Source organism: Rhyacophila brunnea, unplaced genomic scaffold (assembly GCF_057557595.1).
Source record: "Rhyacophila brunnea isolate RB1 unplaced genomic scaffold, BYU_Rbru_1.0 scaffold_20, whole genome shotgun sequence".
Taxonomy (NCBI): Eukaryota; Metazoa; Arthropoda; class Insecta; order Trichoptera; family Rhyacophilidae; genus Rhyacophila; species Rhyacophila brunnea.
Window position 1 is genome coordinate 23,386,740 of NW_028232860.1, and position 22,619 is coordinate 23,409,358.

Here is a 22,619-nt window from a genome sequence, read left to right on the forward strand (position 1 = left end):
GAATTCCGGCCAGTTAAATAATTTATAATATTATTTTCAGGTTATTAATTTCACTTAGGTACAAATTTATAAACCTGTTATAAAATAATATGTAGGTATTATTATTATATTGGATTTTTTTATTTCTTCCTAACGTACATTTTAATTGTCGAGTTAATCTTGAATTTAGTCCGATTATACTCCAAAACAACTTTATTTATTAAAATAATGAGGGAAATTTATTTCCCACGAAGCATTATTATTTAAAAATATATATTACCTACACCTACCACGCAATGATTATAATAATTTGATAATAATATTACAGGTAGGTAGGTACCGACACGCGCAGTTTTGAAGGTTAATATATCGGGGTATATTCTCATTACTTTCATTATAATTCCAGTTACATTCAATTACTATGCACTTAATAAAAAAACAACATATTCTGGCAAAATAATATCATAAAAGGTACCTATTTTGCAAAAAGTCAAAAGAATCTTCAGTAAGTAATAATAGTACCTACTTATCATTAATAATAATTGTATATACTTATAAAAATCTGTCTTTATTATAGTACATAATATGAATTACGCAGACATAGCTGCATTATATAACTTGCCTCTATAAATACCTACAGTATACCCAAACTATTGATATTATACCCATAAATAGCCGTTGATATTGTTGTTATAATATACTTATGCCAATACAACCGATCCTGGTCATTAATTATTACATTGCGAAAATACAGTGCATCATAATGATGTAAGTACACCTTTCCTAGTAATTATACAGATTGTATAAACTTATACCTTTATACGGTACGCGGGACCTGAAGTACATACATTCTTAAATCTTGTGTATTTAGATTAATTTTAATTTAATTAAAAGAGATTTAAAACTACAATTTAAAGAAATTCAGAGAAGTATTGTTAATATATCTTGATTTAAAATTTAAAATATGGTCGCCAATATGTGAGAGGAATTTGAAATGACATCTCAGGTACCTACATAGCGACGTTAGGAAATTTCTAAATGAATTAGTAATCTCACCGCCCAAGACTGCGATAGATGGGTTTTTTCTGTATATTATTTTCCGATTTTATTTGTCAAATAATGAAAGCTTAAGTAAACGTGTTTTAAGCTTTACTTTCATATATGTAGGCTCTGTCTATATAAGTAGGTATATAGATAAGGATATCGTCGACGTAATTGGTAGATACACGTTGTGTCGTATCTTGTCATTTATTCATATAGATATGTATAAGAAATGTATGAAAATTCTCCAAAAATGTTTATCGCTCTGATATCTGCTCATTCAAATCTATGAAAATATTCACAATAGCGCGAGGAGCCATTAAAATTACTGTTTCCCGACAGAAACATATTAATTGCTTTTTACAGTCATTGAAAAAAATTCTCAAAATATGTAGTATAATATATGAAACAGAATTAATAACCAGGTACGTACAATATCTCTCAATCTTCGCATATTTTAACTGGGTGGATTTATTATTCCGGCTTCCTTATGGAAATCGTTATATCGAAAACCCGCCAAGTGCAACAACTCGAGTTTTATGTTATTATTATTTTAGTATCAAAGTACCATGCCACTAAAAATCAATTCTGAATAATATCAACTCGTTCGTGCCGAATTTGAAAATGTTTCGAATTCTTCGAGTACAATGTCAATAGTTCTTGCTCAATGTACTTTAAAAAATTAAGAATTGTTTATTGAATAAAAAAACACAAAAATTAATAGAAACATTGCTATAAGTTTGTTTACTGTAAGCCAGGCGGGAGCAGCGACAATTTTCATAGCCGATTTAGGCAAAATTCGTGAATTCAAGAATAATAACCTAACCTAACAAATCGGCTATTTTCAAACAAAACAGACAAGAACTGAAACATCTATGATTGGTCTAACTACTCCAACTACATCGAAATCAGATCTATTTTAGAAGTGCATTCAGACGCTTTGAAACTTATTTATTAAGTATTTTAACTTAATTAAAACAAACAAGTATCTACGTGATACATAATATATTATTCTTTCTGACACTATAACAGTTCGTAAGGCCCAATGACAGTAAGTAGTGTAGTAATGAAGGCTTTGAGAAAACCACATAAATATATTATGTGTCCTCACCGGGTCGAATCTGGAGCCCTCAGAGCCCAGTGCCTTACGCAGTAAACCACGAGGGCTACTCACGTTAAAAAGAAAAAAATCGTCAACTTCTATTATGCACTATCTGGTGGTGATGACTGACATTATAAAAACAAAAATGCACAATTCACATGAAATGATATGAAGTCATATATACATAATCTAGGCTAAATATTTATATTATCTATTTATATACTTACATAGTTGTAAAAATTAGATTATATTATATTATAATACGTTTTAGAACTCAAATTATCGATAAGTATTTTGAGTATGGACCAGAAAATAAGTACTATGACATCTATAAACTGGGATAAAATGACAAATTGGTCGGGACTGCGGGTTCTTTGTATGATAAGTCTACAGTTTATAAATTATACACACCTAATTACGTTTATATACACTTTTAGATACTATATACAAGTTACAAGTCCGATTAACCGAATTTTAATTATGTGATGTTAACAGTATTATTGTATGTACCTAGTAAGTATAACTATAGCATTTAAACCAGACATAGGTAAACATATTATATGATTTTACGGAACAGTACTAGGACCAAATCAAGACTGCGGGTCGTGGGTTTCCTATGACTGATTTAAACTGCAGTAAATGCCATCTGTCAAATTTTGAAGTTGATAATAGATATATATAAAAAAAAATATGCCACATAATAATTATTGTGAGTCACAATTATTTTATACTAATGCGGCAACCAAATAACCCTCATCTATGACGAAGAAATATTTAGGATATTGTAATCTGTTAAACACTGGAAATCCTTAGAACAACCATTTAAATGAGTTCAAAAATGGAAAAAAACGTCACGCTAATGATTAGAGTAAGTACATAAGGCCATAGTTTGTACACGAGAAATTAAAATGGCCGTGCACAGGACAGATTAATAAATATAATGTAGATAGGCTATACCTCAATACACTACATTTTGAAGCAGGGTTTTGAATGTACTACGAAAATGAACACACATTATAGGCGTGCAATAGTGTATGTTGCAACCTTTAAATACACCAATACTGAATGAGCGTCAGTGCATAAACCGAGAGCAGTCTTCAGAACGAAGAAGAAGCTTAGAATGACGTATTTTTGACACGTGTTTAAATTTATCCAATATTCTTCCACACTCGAGATCGGTTGCCTGTTATTCCACACCCGTTAGGTATTCTATGTTCAACATTTTGATTTCTGTATTTGACATTATATAATTATCTATTTTACTATGGTTAAATATATTATTATTACCCCAAGGTCCCTTCAATAATTAATGCTAAAATTAAAATTATTCTGCTGTCAATACTAAAGACAATTAGGCAGGATACCTGGTGTCAGAAAGCATCTAATATCTCCATAATTAGAATAAAATCCATAATTTTGGACGAGCATTTCTACTCTGGCAACCGGTTTATCAAAAGTTCCCATGCATATTTTACACGAGACTTGTTATTTTGCGGACGTTTCGGGAAAATAACATGACTATATTAATTTATTATTGTTTAATTCGAACGAAAAGTTATTAAGATGCGACATAAATCAATGCAGAATAAATGAGTTAAGAACAATCCACGTGTCCATGTATTTTATAAGGCATTAATTAATATGGTAATAAAATGTTTAAAAATAGTGAGGGAATCTTATATATCAAAACTAGGTGTTATCTTTTTAATCACAAATATTATGTTCAAAATATTTGATTATTATTAGTAAATGCTTTTTTCGACAATATATTATAATTTATTATTTATGAACGACATGCAATGCTGTCTGTATTTTACACAACAGATTATAAAAAGACACTCATTTAAGGTCCTATCCATATTATTAACGTAATTTATGTTGAAAAAATGTCGTTTACACACAATTATTGTTTTAGAATGTCCTAGTAATACTTAAATAAGGTATAAGTCTGTTTATTGAAAGCAATGCGGGAACAGCGACAATAAAATTCATGAATTCAAAAACGATAACTTAACCTAACCTAACAAATAATCCAGTATATCAGCTATTTTCAAAATTTTGTTTGCCGCTGACTTCCACTAAATAGACAAGAACCATAATATAATATTATATACATAGGTACAAATATGTAATTCTTTTATAAAAAGCTTGTGACTCTTTGCCGCGTGCATCTGACCACGCTATCAATTAACTGGTCTCACTGTTATTATTACATTGTACCTAAAATGTACGTATCTACGTAATATTAAAAAAAAGTGTGAACACAGGAATGGGAGGTGTCACTACTGATCACACAATTACATGACATTTTCCAAAAAGGCAGTGAATATTATTGTTGACGGAAGGTTGTACAATTATTTATCGGTGAATAGGTTCAAGTATTTAATTTTGAGATTACAAAACGCATCACAATATACCTACATAACCACTGAATTAAATAAAAAGAATTTATTGAAGTTGTATTATAATATATTTTAGTTAAATTTAACACGTATAGGTATTCCAACGAATATAGCTGAATAATTTAATTACACTTTGAATTATTGACAGATCAAAACACAATTTAAAAAATTGTAATTTTACATAATACAACGGAGATAGGTAAGTATGTATCATAATTTTAAAAGTCAAAAACCATAAAAATGTTATACTTATTAATACTTATATATTTTAGATAAAAATACCAGTATGGGTCAGAATCTATTACTAAATAACATTAAATTTTCCGACGGCGGAAAGGTGTTTCAACAATAACTATCCTACCTGTCTAAAAACAAGAGCTGTATCGAAATATACTATCTAGGTATAAAAGCCTTCGAAAACATCCCCGTCGGATTGGAGATTGAGACATTATTTTCACATAGGTAATTTACATCACAAAAGTCAGCTAGGTCAAAAACACAATTTCACTTTATCTAATAACAATCTTTATTAACAATATATTACTTATGTACTTATGTATTTTATTAAATGCGATATAGATACCCCAGTGACAATGACTGCCTGTTGGACGGCGGTATACGATCACAACTAACGAAAAGAATACCAATAGGTACGTAAGTACTAATCGATGACAATGATTAATATAGGATAAAGAATATAAGTTATAATACAACTGCAGCATTTATAGTAGGATGTACGTATTTATAATAACTAGAAATTTTCTTATTTCTCCAAAACGCGGCGCTAATCACGTATTGTAGTAACGTTAATAAAAATACGATTACAGACTCAATAATGTCATAGAATCAAACGGTTTCGGTGTTTACGTAAGTTAAATATATAGAAAATTCACGAATTAAAATTATTTTTACGAATAAATATAAAAAGTCAAATAATATGTAGTTTAGTATCGTGTCGTCGCAACTAACTAGCACTCACTGTAAAGAGTATAAGTTCATAGTAAATACATTAATTAATATAATATGTCAATGTAAGATATTATACCTAGCTTGAATGCCTGTACAAAACAATAATCTAGCGATGAGCTTAAAGCTTCCCGCAGAGCTTCTAATTGTAAAAGCACCAATGGATGAGCTTTCGTAAGTGGAAATGCCTTTAATTGATCTTACAAATCGGTAAATCATGCGGGTGCAATTTTGGAACATTAAAATTAAAATTGGGCGAGCCATCCCCAACCACCATTCAGCATTATTTTGTCAGTCGGTTAAGTTAACAAAAATATTGAATTAAATAATTTAAATATCTAAGTACTTAATCACGTAAATATTCATAGGTACCAACTAAATATATTATACTTGTCAAAATCGTTCGTATATAGTTTCTATAGATAGGTAAGTATTATGGTATTAAAACAGAACTGTTCTGAATATAGGAGACAGAATCGATTGTCGCTAAACAAAAGCTCTGGACCACATAACAGACTGTTCCCTGTTCAAAACTATGCAAATAGTTTATCTAATGTAATTATCATTCACATAGGTACCGTTAGACGGCATTCATATAAAAATAAGCAATGAATAACTAGTATTATATCATGAAAATTGTATGACGAGAGAGAGAGAGAGAATAGATAGTAATATTATATAAGTATACGAAAATGATAATCAAAAACATTAAAAGTTTTGTATATAAAAGCTGTCTAAAAGCATTTATTTACTCAGTAAATCACTATTTTGCTCTAAGCCGGAGCAATATAGAATTATTAGACATTCTGGAGGTAGGAGTACCTTCGTAGACTTTTTACAAGAATTGGTTGAAACCCATCAATCACTCAACGTATCACACATATTAATCGACAAAAAAACCACACGCGAATTTGATTCATCCATGGAATTTGAACACTCGATATAAATATAAAACAAACCAATAGTGTTTTAGCTTCTAAGAGGGTATGAAATAATATTCGGTTCCAATGTATATTATATCAATTATTCTTATGTAGTTTTATTAAGACACCATTACGTTTTTTTTTTATTTAATGACAATCATCCATCATAGCATGTTTGAAATAAGGATACTTATATTATTTTTATTCATTTCTAAATCGTTACAATATACGTAGAGGAAGGTAGGTATTCACATCATTATTGTGAGCTTTTGAAAGTTGAGTGTATTTGTACATACGTATAGTAAGTAACAGAACCAAGTAAAGCTACCTTTCCATGTAGAAAATATAGGTATTCGTTACGCACCTAGGTAGATATTAGTTGCCTCTATTATAATGTAGTCAAATAGCTATGCAAAATCAATTGAATCGTTTGTTTATTGATATCAGAAAATACCTATCTACACATACACAAATAAGACTAAAGTTCACGATATACCTATTGGGTATAAGTGATTGCAGTGGCTTGTACGTTTAGAATTTAGAAAGAGGAGAATCATACATAGATCATCTAAAAGTCAGCCTGAAAATATACGTTTGATATAAACCTATTAAAACACGGGTATTAGAATGAGTACAAAAATCATCCCTCGGAAATTGATGTAACTGATCTCCATCCAGTAGTGGATTGACCTCTGTTGATGAGGATAATGATAATATATCACATAAACACATACGTTGACTATGGTGTAAAGAACCAGTACTTATATTTTTCTTCATTTTTAATTTTAAAACAACAACATCACATGAGGATGTCGGTATTGTAATAGTATCAGTGAAACAATCACAGAAATACCCAGGTTTTAACATGCTCACACGGATGAATTCTGATCTCATCGAGATTCGAACCCGAAGCCTTGGGTATGAAGCCAATGTCTTACACATTCGACTACAAGGGCTGCCTTATTTACTGATATGTAGATACGTTAGATGGCTACTAATAATTCACAATCTGCTTTATTACTGATAAATGTGTAGCCTAACATCAGATATTTTCCGTGAATCGGTTGATTGCTATTGGACACATACCGTGACCCAATTATTGCACAAATCAATTGGAAAAAAATGTGAATTTTATACAGACAGTGGGATTGGACTAGTGATGAATAAAGACATATGTATAGGTACGCAGCTTGCACATCTTTACCGCATTTCATTTAAAAAGGCGCTTTTAAAATACCTGGCCACAATATAGTTCTGCTATCGAAATCAAAATAGAGAAAACACACCTTGACAAGGTCCAATTATTACGAGAACCACACACAACAATCGGCCTTTCTAGAACGCGAGACGTCGTGAGCCAGTCCATAAATTTATGGGGTTATTAAAAAAATTGCACACATCCAACAGGACCCTCCCAAATTTGTGATTTATGGGCGCCCCTGGCACGCCGTAGAGCCACGTAGCCATACGGCTCGGTCACGTAAATTTAGTACCGGCAAACTGACAGAGAATTTGTTTCAAATCGTAAAATGGTTTGATTGCTATGAAAGGCATTTCGATACCTGTTTTATTGATCTCTCGACTTGTGTAAGTGACTGCGTGGTGGTAATTATTTAACTACTATTTGTTCGACGGACGAATACGTATTTACATCTACATTATTACTACATGCCTAAGTTTTGTTTGTGCCGGGATTCCAAAGCATCAAGGCAACATTTTGCTGTTGGTTTTAGATTTTACTGTATCACGAATATGTTTACATAAAATATCACTGTTTATTACCACATCAAAAACTCCCGAAAGTTACCTGTATATAGCAACCATCATTAATCGATTGATTATCAAGAATTAAAACTAGACCGGGGTATACAATCAGTGTTTCCCAAACTTGAAACAAGAACGTAGATAGGCACCTAAATTACCGTTTGGATTATAACTAGATAGGTATACGACTAGTCAGAGTGTGCATTACCTACAGGTTCTCAATATTGTGTTACACATTTCATTTACAGTGTGGTTGAATTTGTATTTGAAAAACGATTATTCTGTACCTAGTACTAAGTTAAAACATTGAAGTATCATTTATTGTGACCATAAAATGTCTATATACTTAACTCTTTTGACTAATATGTACTCATTTTTTTTATGTCTGGAGTATTTGACTAGATAGGTATCTATAATTGACGCAGTCTTGTTAGGCAGATATATGAATGTGAATATTTTGATTTCGGTACAAATCGACGGGTTCGAATCCTGTTTTTATACTGTGTATTTCGACCCAGAGCACGGGGTTGAGCAAGTGGCTAATATTCATTTCTCGTAAAAACAAAAATCTGTTTGCAACTTCCACTCGGTGGAGGCTCTTATTATCGTCCTAGGATCGAACAGGGCGTGTGTATATTTATATAGCGGGTATTAGGATTTATACATATTTTTATAACAATACCGTCCATTTGTTGAAAGGAAGGAAGTATCAGGGTTTATCTTGTCAATACCAGCAAATTTTATAATAATATAAAATTAACTGTTTACTTAATCTAATAAAGGTATTTAGGTACTTATAACCGCAACTGTAACTATTGATTGTACCACTATTTCGAATATAACTTTAACAATATTTAAATCGATATCTAATAATTATGTAGGTATCCATCTAATAATCGACATAGGTGTACCTACATAATAAAGTTATTGCATGCTGTAAAGTATATAACTATTCAAATAGGCGTACCTACTTATCATATTTTATAATTGGTATTTTATTACATATTATGTATAAGTAAAAATAAAAACGCAAGTAATGACAATGATGGATTGGTAGAAATCACTAAATATCTACATGACTCATAATACGATCTTCATTTGATAGTAAAAATTATTACGATAATGCATTGGCTGCCGTAATAAGTTTAACAAGAGTACAAAAATTTTCCACTACTTAGTTACCAGTCGATAGATAGAATCTACATAAATATACCTAACCTATATAGGAGTAAGTATTAATTTGCAATCTTCATAAAATAGTGCAACTAACCTAATAAGTTACTTTAATGGCATTGCTTTAACTATCAATATTCTTGTTGTTATCAATTTAATAACTTTGCATACCAAATATTATTTTATATTACACAATAAGACCAGTTGGAAAAGAAGTTTTTAGAATTAGCATTTAAATTGTGTATACCTATATTCAATAGTTTTTTTATCTTTAGAATAAAATATAAGCTTTAAGAATGTGTTTTATGTATCAATTTAAAATCTTCCGTGGAAGCAGATGAAACCGGTCCTGGTCATTGTTAAATTATAATAATAAGTATTATATTATACCTATTCTGTTTCAAGTTACACTGAATTATGCCCACTATTGGCAGATAGGCATTAATGTATTTGGTTAAGGAATAATAAAACGAAATTATAGATAGCTAATAGGTACAATAGATGAGCAGAGGCTATTTTTAGAATCTTGTATTTAAGTAATTCAAATAAATATTTTAATAAAACACATTACTTTTGTTTAAAATACAAATGCGTTTTACTCGATATTATGTAAATACTATATTGATCACACACATCTTTACAATTAACAATCTTTAGTACCTAGATACTTACTTAATCTTTATTTAGTTATAATGATTACATTTTATATAAGTACTTAGTACTATATAATTAAAATCGTCTGGAATTATATTATTTTCTTGTTATGCTGTGTCAATGATAATTCTTCAGTGTATTGTATTTAATTGTACGTAACTATCGTAATTCTATTACTAGATGTCACAACTAACTATCATATTCCATCTTAATATATGGCGATTATTAAATGCAATACAATAAATAAATATCACTGTCTATCACAAAATATTTTTGTAATTCCGTGGTCCTAGAAAATCCTTTAACGTAGGTAAGTATTTCAACTTTTATTATTCATTTGTACGTTCCGCTATTAAAATTCTCAGTTATATCATAATACTATATAGGTACAAGTACAACACAAGATAATATCGCCTAATATACTTATTTCTTTAAAAAAAATTGTTGCCGAATGAATATACGTAAAGAAGCTGAGGACTGAGATGTGTGGAGAGTCTTTGTTTCCCAGAAGTTCACTGAATTTCATGGTGGTCATGATTCTCGACTGTGATGGAACGATCAATAAGAGACGAGATAGATAGGTATGTAGAGTGAAAGAAAATAAATAATCACAACACCTATACTAGTAAATAATTATAAAGCAACCAAAAACTATAGGTACCTATTCCTGCGCTCGAAAAAGAAAACCTTCTAATGAATGTGTCCTAGTATGAAATAATGATAAAGTTTGGATTTAGTACACCAAAATTTAATATGTTATTATAATTAATGAATTATGATTTAGAAGGGACACAGATACTTTTTGAAGTATGTAAATACATATAGCGGTGAAGAAGCAGATATTATGTAAATATATAGAAAGGTAGGTACATAGACATAACTGTCGAAATAAGAAGTCATAAGAAGAAAGTAACATGAAAAAATATTTAGACGGTTACTAGTTTGATTATAATAACATATACCTACCAACCTACGTATGGAATTATTATTTTGTAAATAATGTCTTGTAATCTATATAAAAACACCGCTTTATTTTAACAATGTCGAATTCATTGAAAATAGTACCTATTATTTTTCATAAAACTGTGCATTTATCTACCAAGGGCGCACGGCAGCCGTCGCGCTGGGGGGGTGTGTTATTGTGAGGCAACAAAATTAATCATCCGGGGATGACTCGGCTGAAATCCGACGGGTCAACCAACTCCGAGCATTATCAATTTCAAAAATTTATACATCACTTGTACATTATTATCAAAATCGATTTTCCGTTTCGGCCAAATACACTGGGCCAACTTTTAGGCGTTGTTTCGACAACACAGGTAACTCGACTCGCGATAGAATATTGTATTGTGAAGCCAATAGTTCCAACAATGAAAGAACAGAACAGTTTTTACGGCTATTATGTTTTGGTTAGATAGGTATTTATGCTACCCTAAGTATTTTGCGAATATGTCAGTTTTAATTCATTTGCATTAAGTACACGCCAAGAAACCGTTCGTCAACGAGAACAGTTGACACCCAACTATCTAAATGAGTAGACTGGTGTGATATTGTAATGAATGTTTAGGATACCACTGTGCATTATTTTATATTTATCTTCTTCTATCCCTGACTTCTTGGGCTCATTGCAGATGACATTGTGAAGAGAATGAATTCAGAATAACCCATGAGTATAATGCAATAACTCAGAAATATGGAGACATACAGGTTGGTGGTGATACCTAACCTAACCTAACGTAACAATGAAAGTCTTATTTAAGAAACAAAAAAGTTTTAATGGCCTTTCAAATGAGTGTTTTTTTTTTAAATTCATTGACATTATAGGTATATATTAGGTACATATTAAATAAATTTGTGCACTTAAATATTTTTGTAGGTAAATACTTTATCACGAAGTCATTGTATTTCAATTCTCAAAGGGTGTATGCAGATATCCGAAAATACCGAAAAGCAAAACCTAAGTCTTGAATAGCGGTGAATAATAAATATGTATTAATATCTAACAATTTTCCGGGTAAAAATATAATATAGGTAGGATAAGAAAGTCAAGAAAGTAAATAAATACCTATTATAAGTACCTACACCAAATGAAACTTAGTCGATGTAGGTACTTGAGGCCAATTCCATATTCTCGACATAATTCGTTCATAATTCATAACACTTTTCTAATATTTTTAGGAGAAAATGACTTTAAAAGTATCTATCTACCACCAGTGGTAGGCGTCACCTATTTTATCAATCGGTTGAAGTTTTTGAAATTAATAAATCGCACCTACAAGAAGTTATAACTGGGATACCTTCTATAGGTGTAGGTAATATAAACTTGCATGTTTTTATAATATATTATGTATTTGTCAAATGAGTCAAATCAATAAACTTGCTATCATCGCAAGAAGCTTTTGAAATAAATTATTAACATAAATACAATTACAATAGTTGAACTGTCTGTCCAATATTGTATTGATATTTTTTAATCAGTTCTGCAATGATCAATATATCGTAACTACCTATTCGTCAAATATTTAATTTGAACATTGAAAGCTTTCACATATATACATACTACGCAAAAACATCTGCTAATAAAACGTTATAAATAACTTTTTGCCGTACTTACCTAAATGCATAAAATTTAGTGTTAATTTGCTTTGGATGACATAGTTTAATTTTTGCCAAAATTTTACTTATTATTTTTTAAGATGTAAAGATTTGAAATGAAATTAAGCTTTCATGAATCAAAGTGACAGTTATACTTACATAATATCTTTATATTAAAAGGTATACATAAAACAATTTATTTTAAAATCAATGTTGAAAATACCTATTTATTTTGTTATGATACCTGGTGAGTATAAAAATTGTGTATTTTTCCATAATGTATTTTTTTGTCTGGACACAGTAGGCGGTTTATTACTACCTACCACCTAAAGAACTTTTAACTTAGATTTTAAATAAATGGCTACTTACTTAAATTTATATACCTACATTATTTTAGTTATAAGTATCATTCTGGTTATTTACTCCGGTCAAGATAAAACCTAACGATGTCCACTTTAAATCGAAATTCATTTCGATTTTATTTATTATAGCAATTTGGCGTCTTGCTAATATCAAAACATTTCAAATTTGACATGCAAAGTGACAATTAGCTAAAATCTCAAGCTATTTATAAGAAAGTGCCCACATTAATCGATTTTACAAAGACCTGTTTAGTATATTTTCATATTTTTATTTATTTAAAAAAAATAGTAACGGATACCAACCTAACACTATTAAAAAATATCATCACAATATTAGGATACATCCCGAGGGATATAAGTCGACCGAAATGCCGCCCCAACCTACGCAGGATTGACAAAATATCAACGTTCGGCGGAATTACTGATATATTAGAGAATATTGGAGAGACGCTAAGGAGACCTTCATCGAGCAGTGATTTGAGGCAGGCTGATGTTGATTTAATTAAATTTAATCCATAGATCGGTCTACAATAGGTACCTACTTCAACTTTGGGGAAAAATATAAGTTTAGTCTAATACTTATTTATATATTATTTACGTAATTATTGACCAATTAGGTAAATCATTAGATAACATTTTGTATGAGTGACTGACTGGCTGTAGGTTTTGTTTAATTATTGTATTTCTCTTATACTAGTACTAGCAACTACATAGTAAGGTAGGGTCTACATCCGGCGGATAAGAACACAGTGTCTGTATTATGCAGTTATAATAATTATATTATACCTAAGCATTAAAATATTATTCGCGTTTAGATTTTTTAGAAATAAGTATTGTAAGTTACATTTTAGAAACAAATACATATTTCAGACTTTAAAAAATATTTTATTTTACATTATATTTCAACGTTCGTTTAGCCAGTATGCAAAGCCCCCATGGTTAACAACCATTCCTCCTTAAAACAACTGTCAATAATATGTATAACGTCGGCTCTATATTGGCATATACCTACATATGCACTGCTTAGAAGTCTTCTGAAATCTTTATTTTTTACTTAGGTAAGTATCAAAATTAAATTTGGAAATGATTTCGATACTGAACACCGACGGCAGAACAGGCTACGTAGGACCCTAGTATACATATTTATAAATTTATTTTCTGCATAATACTTACAATATATTATTATCTAATAATAGATATCCATTTTCTTTTGACCATTTAAAATTTAAACCAATATAAGATAATGACAATATCTTTACCGTAGTGTGAAAAGTTTAATCAATTTTACTGTGGACGTTTTTGCAAAAATACCTCAGTTTCACCGCTAAGGCACTATGTTATAAAACGTAAGGTCAGCTTTGGTCAAAGATAACACCTACGGATAATAGAACTATTATTACTAGTATTCGTTTATAAACGCAACTAAACCCTGACATTTTATTTATAATAGTATCTTTAATGTTTATTAACATTAAAAACCACTTAGGTTTTAGCAGATACGCTCACTAGGTAATTCGTAAGTGGCTTGGAATCGGGTCTAGCCGCAGCGGCTGGGTTGCATTATGTATGAGGCATAATATAATATTATGCATTCTTTTTACATAAACGATGATTGGACGTTTATTATTTTGATTTTACCTTTCAAGTATATTATATCACATGACCCCAGACTATGTGCTGTAAATAGGTAAATGCTTTTCAAACTACCTTTTTATTGACATTTCAATATGGTACTTACCATAAAATACTAATAATTTATAATAGACTGTGATGTATGGGATTTATTAATATTTTGTATCAATTTAGTGTAAATATCGTCAACAGTTATAATCTTTATTAGTATTGGATTAATCAAATTTAAACTGTTTGAAGATAGGACACAAAATATAATATGCGATGTCGGTAGAGGTAATTTTTATTTACCACTACAACAGGCCGCGAGGCCTAATTACGCAGGTAGTGTAGTAGCAGCAGTGAAATAATTAGGTACGGAACACTCTTGAGACTTGAGAAAATTACATGGATGTAGGTATTGTGACTTCACCGGGTAGTGAATCTGGAACCACTGTATGAAACGCAAGTACCTTACGCATTGGACTAGGTACTCACTACCTACGGCTACTTAAATTAAACCGATTTATAAAATATGAAGCACCAAAATTACACAAATTTGTGTTAAGTATGTATTATTTTATTATAATATAAGTAGGTATGCTTGGTTCATATAATAACAACATTTAAAATACTGAATATTATAATAAGTATAACCACAGAGTAAGCACTGAATCCATTGATTAGATGTTGCCGTCGAGAAATATTAAATGTATACAGTAGGTACCTAATAGGTCACATCACCTTCTTATGCAAAAAATATAAACATTCTAATCTTTGACCATTTAGTTGCCACACAGTAATTGTTTGACAGATTTCTTGGACAGTTGTGATTTTAGTTTAAAATTTTGTCAGTGATGAACTACTTAACAAATATTTATATTGGCCTATCTATCTATACTCTGTCTATAGTCTCTATAATCCAGTGGCGAAGGCTCCATACTAAGCGATTATTTAAAGCCTACCTTCTAAGAAAACTATATCTTCAAGTATTTATTTCAAATTTAAATAACAATATACATAAATAAAAATATGGAATATTTTAAAATATTAAGAGTCATCTATTGTGTGAATTTGAATGTAGATTGACCCGACTGTTTAAATTAGTCAAGTTTAGAATCAAACAAAAAATTACAAGCGAGTAGCGACATCTGTTTTTGTTCTTTGAATGACGATTATTGACATCATAATCGAAAATTGTTTTCTATAGTTATGATGACTCATCTCTTCAAGCAAGTCTACAAATTTTGTCGCGTTTTGGAAGCGCTCGAGAGACCCGCTTCCAACTCTTTTTGCAAAGTTTATTGTCTATGCCTGCCGCTTTAAGCAAATAATAAATAAATAAGATGATTTAAAAAAAATAATGTCTATTGGGTTCAATCAGATATAATTATTAATTGTTTTTAAAAATAACAAATAATTGTAAGTCGTGATAATTATTTAGATTAGTTCAGTCATAGATAAACATAATTTATATCGTTTTAATTCAGTCAGATTATTGTTCAAAACATGGTGGTATAGTTTTATTTTGTGAGACAATTCAGTGATTTATTGTGTTCTGAATGTGGATAGATTATCTTTTTTTGTACCCTAAGTCATTCGTCAGTGCTTTAAATACAAATTATTTGTAAAAATGTCTAGTTTTCCAATTAAAATTGGTCATTGTTGTGGTACGGATCAAATTTTAAAAATATCGTTTTCGAGTTTGACGTTTATGTGTCCACACATATTGTCGAAATACTCAAAATCAAACTAGATTATCGAATCTTTCAATTATAGCTATTGTTGTTTTGATGTTTTAAAAAAAAATCTGCAGAAAAACAGACGAATTGACTTAGAGTACAAATGATCATATAGTAAGTCTTTATATTAATTACCTACTGAAATATCTTGAAGTGTTTTGAATGGCAAAATGACAACAACGGCTTTTTTCAAAGCCACCAATGATATATTTTTGGGCGTATGTTACGTGTATGAATGTTTATGAAAATACATAATTTAAACTCATCGCTCAATTTTATACCGTCGGTGAGCTATTGAAATTTCAACGATTCAGTGTGTCGTTGTCATTAGTGTGCACATATTATTATTCATCAGTACTAATATCGTAAGTATTATCTTCTTATTTCCTGTAAGTATACCTTACAAGTGTGCTATTTTTCTCTGATCTCTACAGCCTACCTCTTCCCAAAAGTCACCCTTCGCCACTGCTATAATCAGTATAATCTATCTATTAGGCTAAATTTAATTCTGAAAATTTGAATCGTATTTTTTTTCGTCTTCTAATAATATTAGGTAATGTTATTTTACCCATGTAGGTATTACTTGGCAGTATAATCGTAAGTACTTAATTTTATTTTGCGATTGATTTTATTGGTTATTTCACATAATTTTTATCCCGCTGCGTAAACTGTTATGCTATGAAATCAAAGATAACCAATTTTTGGTTTATTGGATTGTACAACTAAAAGCTTTGATTTTTAACTACTGGGTACCTTCTCACCTACTGAGAGATACTAAAATAATATAAGTATATCTACAAAATGAGTAGGTACCTAAATCTTATTTGTGCTTGTGGATTTTGATGTTCACCGAGTTATAAAATAGTCAGAAGATATTCATTTCATTAACCATACCTACTAATATAAAAGAGCAAGTACTGAGTACCTATCTACCTGATTTATGAGACGCTCGTCAGTTGTCAATGTATCAATATAATATTATCTACCCAGGTATCCCAAGTTTTTTTTTAAATTTCTGTCCCTGGTTATTTAGTGAAACAAAACAAAGAATGAAATTTAAAAGCCTTTCGAATTTTCAAAGATGCTGCGTGTCCCCGAGCATGGGACATAGAAGTAGGTATGTACCTAAGTTATTTTAGACAATATAGCCTACCTGTCCGCGCTCTCATAACAGATTGGACTAAAAGAAGTAAAAAGTTTATTTTATACCTGTGCTTTCAAAATGACACTAAAATCTTGTTCTCATCCGAATTTATGTGAAGGTACCCAAATATAAGTACACATTTATCTCCACAGTGGAGTAGTGCTAGAATACAAACCCGTCGGTGCGGATTCAGTCTCGCATCGGCATAAAAATTATGATTTGTTTTTATTTTTTTATTTAAGAAATGAAAGGTCCAGAGCAGACACTGGGCGAATCAGTAACATCTATAAATCTAAAAATTGTCTTGTCGATAAAACTACCTCTAAAGAGAAATTTGTAATTTACTTGTAGGTAGGTATATTCATTTAGTTACATTCGAAATTTTATTAATATTTTAATTGCACATTCCGTTAGTTAACCAGGAGTCTGGACTAACCTTTAAAACCTTTATATTATAGTATTATCATATAAATTAGTATTTCCTAACATTTTCACAATTTAAATAATTTAATAATACCTACCAAGAACTATATATAGGCTCATGAGCCGGCTTGTTTATATACCAATAGATAATAATTATGTTTAAATAATTTGCCATATTATCTCAGAGGTCTAAAATTCATGACCTACTGCTACGAAAGCTGTATATTATGTTAGATTATTATTAGGAATGGCTACCAACTGAGTTTTTTAGACGGCTGAAATCCTACGTCATCATACGTAGAGAAGAGTTATTATTTAGTTGTTGAACATCGACTATGCTCGCCAATGCTATTTTACCGATCTGTAATAAATACCCATTTCCATTTCAGGAAAATTAATGTTGTTGTACCTATTTAGACAAACGAAAAGAATAACAATACGCATCAAAAACTTGCTCAGGCATATTTTAGTTGCTTATGTCAAGTCTTAGCCACTGTAGTACGAACGCGGCGGGATTGTCAGACTATTTGGTTATTATTATAATGTCTACCTGTAATTTTATAACGTCTAACGTCTAAAAAAGTCGAAAGGGCAAATGCAGGGATCGACACTTTAAGTCAGTCTTAACCAAGACATTCTAATAATAATAATCACTTCGTATATTGTCTTTTTTGGCGGCGTAAAGTTAATCGAAACTTTTATGACTATGCATTAGGATCTGGTCTAAACTGTTCACAAGCTATATTTAAAATTATCGTTGTTGAGCACTTGTTTGATATCACTTTTCACACAATTTTCACTTCTTAAAACTAGGATATTTATGCTGTGGATATACGAAAGGAAAACGAAATAAGTCTAAATCAAAGATCACTACTTTTCAGGAGAAGATTGAATTTGTATGAGAACTTTAATGAAAATTCCTAATTCAATTCCTCCATTTTCTCTACGATTAATTTGTCATATTTAACTCACTTTTTAGAATTATCTCCCTTTTCCTTTCGTACAGTAGTTTATGACAAAAATCAGTACATACCCTCGGCTGAGCCATTAGAGCTCTCGCCGCGGCGGGCAGGGCCGCCTCGCTGGCCACGTCGGGACACTGAATCAAACAATAACTTATCGAACTCCCTCTCAATCAGAGAGTCCCACCCTGTATTTATAAAACACTTCACACCAAACACTCCGGACGAAAAACGTATTATTCAAAAACCGCGGGACGAAAACAAAATATAAACATTTAAACTTTAAACAATCGAGAGTCGGAACACCGTGTCGTATGTTTGTTATCAAACAATATTTATATTATTACGCTTTGAGTGGTATATTATAATTTGATTTATATAAAGCAATTACTGTGATTGGTTTGAATTGTTTATATTAAATAGCACATATCTGTTGACTTCTGTATGTATTAAAGATGATTTACAAGCCAATAATACATCAAATTTATCACAGATGATGAATATAATCAATCAGTAGGCTTTTTTCGGTATACACTATTTCGATATGGATCACTTCTGTAGTATATTGTATAAATTGTATAATAATCGTATAATTATTAGTAATCGAATACTGATTGTTTGTTTAGTGGAATTTATTATTGTATTCCGGTTTAAAAACAGCTGCGACGGCTATCGGATTCGGTTCAATCATATTGTTATCAAAACACACAGCAAATTCTTGTTATTATTTGTATTTGTCGATTTCGACTAGCGGCCGTGATTTGAGTTTCAATCGATGAGCCAGGCGACACATCCCGGGTGTGTCGAATTCCGATTTCGCGCGTTTTTTTTTGTGTTATTTGAAATTTAAATCTGTCGTATCACGTTTGGCTTATGATTCTACGGGTCGTATTGATTATTATGTCTAAGATCACTTGGTACTGCGTATACAAGGGACAAGTTAACGTTAGAATTAATAACTATTATGTACTATTTCGTATCATTTTATTTATTGTGCAAACACTGCCTTCGTTGCAGCGCCGGTTGGACTTGATTTTTTGGGAGGATGCATTCCAAATTTACGCCATGTTATTGAAACTTGGCAATGGTGCTGTCGCGTGGTAAAACTTTACCGTCGGTAATCGAAATTTGAACATAACGGCTTGCCCTTGAACCGACTCGAGTGCAAATGTCAGGTTCAATTGTTCGTTTCCCTAATGTTTTACCGACGAACTAGTATTAAATAATTTCACCCGCACACTTGTAAAATTATCATGTGTTCAAACAGCTGTGCGGCCGAACGATCACTCAAAAAAACACGATTTAAAAAAAATACAATAAAAATCAATAGGCCAAGCGCACACGGTTATTTTCTATCTCTCCCAAAACTTTGCACAAATTATTTTTGTATTTTTTTTTTGAAAATCGAACTACGAAGAAAAAGTTCCCGCGCGAATTAGAGAAAAAAAACAAACGAACTAGAAACACATACACACACACACGTCGTCACCGGAAGAGTTAGTAAAATTGTCACCGAATTCAAATATAGAACACACGATTGATACAAACAAAAAATAACATTATAAACACGAGGCACTTTCAGTCTCGGAAAACTCGCCGGTCGTTCGAAATTGAGTGATATCACAGCGGACGAGAGGTCGCCCCGGTGTGACGTTCGGCGAATTTATTTCGTTTGAATTTCGAACGTTTTTTGACAGGTAGTGGAAAATGGTGCATAGAATAGAACGGACCCGTCGCGGTGTGTTCTGTCAGTAGTGTTCGTGCGGTGTTTGAAGGATTGTTTCACTCGACGATAGATTTGTGTACGCACGGCGCGTGCACACGATGCCAGCCCAACGCGCTTGGCGGTCGTGTGTGTACTGGCGGTAGGCGAGACGCTCGGGGGCCGGCCCAGCGACTCGGGGGCGGGGCCGGCGGACCGAACCGACCAATGGGCGGCCGGTATTGGAAACGCCCAACCGGAGGACAGTTCCTCAGTCGGCCGTAGCGCTGCGGTCGACGCGGACGGACGGATTATTTTGTGCAAATGTGTCTGTGTATGTGTGGTGTACTATGAGAATATTAATCCATTTTATTATTTTATATAAAATAAATCTTCCAGTCAATAATATGCCGGTATAGCACTGATTTTGGTGCATTTATAGTTTTAACAGGTGGCTGTGTGTCGCCATATATTATAATAGCCGCCCTTGAAAACCAGTGGCGTAGACACCTACCTATATGTTAACTATTTTTTTCTCTATATAAATTATTCAAAATTGTGAAAGCAAAAGTAACACATAAATGTAGTCTCTATTTTTTTGATTCTTTATGTATTTATTCTTAGTGAAACAATGCTTTAAACAAGTATAGAAATAAATCAGAAATGGCCAAAAGAGACCGTGTTTTTTTATAAAACATTGGCTTTAGAATATTTAAATACTAAAATTTCCGACCTACATAATGAAGTATTTATAACTACTGGATAAAGAAAAAAAAAGAACTAATAAGTATACCTACTTAGGTACCTACTTTACTTATACATTAAAATTTAATATAGATATTACCTATAGCTAGGTTTATGATTCAATTCAATTCGGTATTGATTCCATGATTGCAATCATGCAACCTAATGTGAATAGGTATCTACTAAGGTTTATGGATGTATGTTAAGTAAGCTAGGTAATGGTTAACTGTCGTCTTATGTATGGTAAATTTGAATGCGGCCGTAGGTAGGTAGGTACATCTGTATTCCAATATATGAAGTTATTATTGCTTGATATGGCAATGATTACACAGTTTAAAAATGTTCCAGCGACTAATATTACGTTATAACTGTTAGTACCTAAATAAATCTATGCATCTAACAAAAGTAAGTAGGTGTATTAATTATAAAGACACTATTGTTTTTTTTTTCATTCTGTAGAGTTGGAAACTATCTAGAGGTAAAACTGAATATTATGTAGATACATTGGGTACATACCTATAAACTTAAACGATCATAGGTGCATACCTACTTATAGATATTTATTTAAAAAAAAAAACGGCCGTAGCAAGTCGCCATGCCAAATAAGGGGTACCTACCTATTCAAAATCAACTATTTCAAAAAATATTAAGCACACAGTCATTCCCGTAGCGCGTAGCAGTACCTGCTTATGTATAATAATTTAGAAAATATTATCAAACATCAAAAAAAGTTCTTTTCCAAAATCGACTTAGCAAGGAGAACAGCTTTATAACCAGAGACTTTCCCAGAGAACGTTTGATTTCAATGATTCTAAGGCTATTAAAAAAATCCAATTTTATATGTTACCTACCTAAGTAACTTATTTTAGTTCAAAATAGGTATTAGGTACTTACTTTTATAATTTAATATCAATGAGATACATTATATCGTGTCATTACCATTTTATATAGGTACCTACCTAAGTAGGTAGTTAGGTACATTATTATGAGCTATAATATTTGAGAGGAGGTATCTACTACAAAAGTGGGCATCTAACTGCTAAAATCCACCACAGCATTACAATACAAATATGTGAAGTTTGACTAACTTAATTTATATCTAGTTTTCAAAATATTGTATTTATTTAGTTAGTTAACTGCATACTACATAATATGCCAATTATTCCTATTTTTAAGTAAAATTTGACTTTCTGTAACAGTTAGGACTTACCTAATTATTACTAGGTACTTAAGTACCTTTCTGTTTACTTAATGTAACCTCTACAAAACAGCCTCCCTTTAGGATAGATACGATTAGGTAGGTATCTACAGTAAATATCTACTTATAATA

General features: G+C 31.2%; 1 protein-coding gene across 2 annotated transcripts in view; it reads right to left on the reverse strand.

The window, feature by feature from the left end:
* hth (Meis homeobox homothorax) overlaps positions 1-20,704 on the reverse strand; it is a 930,897-nt gene extending 910,193 nt beyond the window's left edge. For both annotated transcript variants that reach the window (XM_085948514.1, XM_085948513.1), the window contains exon 1: positions 18,915-20,704. In XM_085948514.1, the coding sequence (XP_085804640.1) occupies positions 18,915-18,929 (15 nt within the window). In that variant the 5' untranslated portion in view covers positions 18,930-20,704. The remainder of the gene's footprint in view (positions 1-18,914) is intronic.
* Between the last annotated feature and the right edge of the window lie 1,915 nt (positions 20,705-22,619).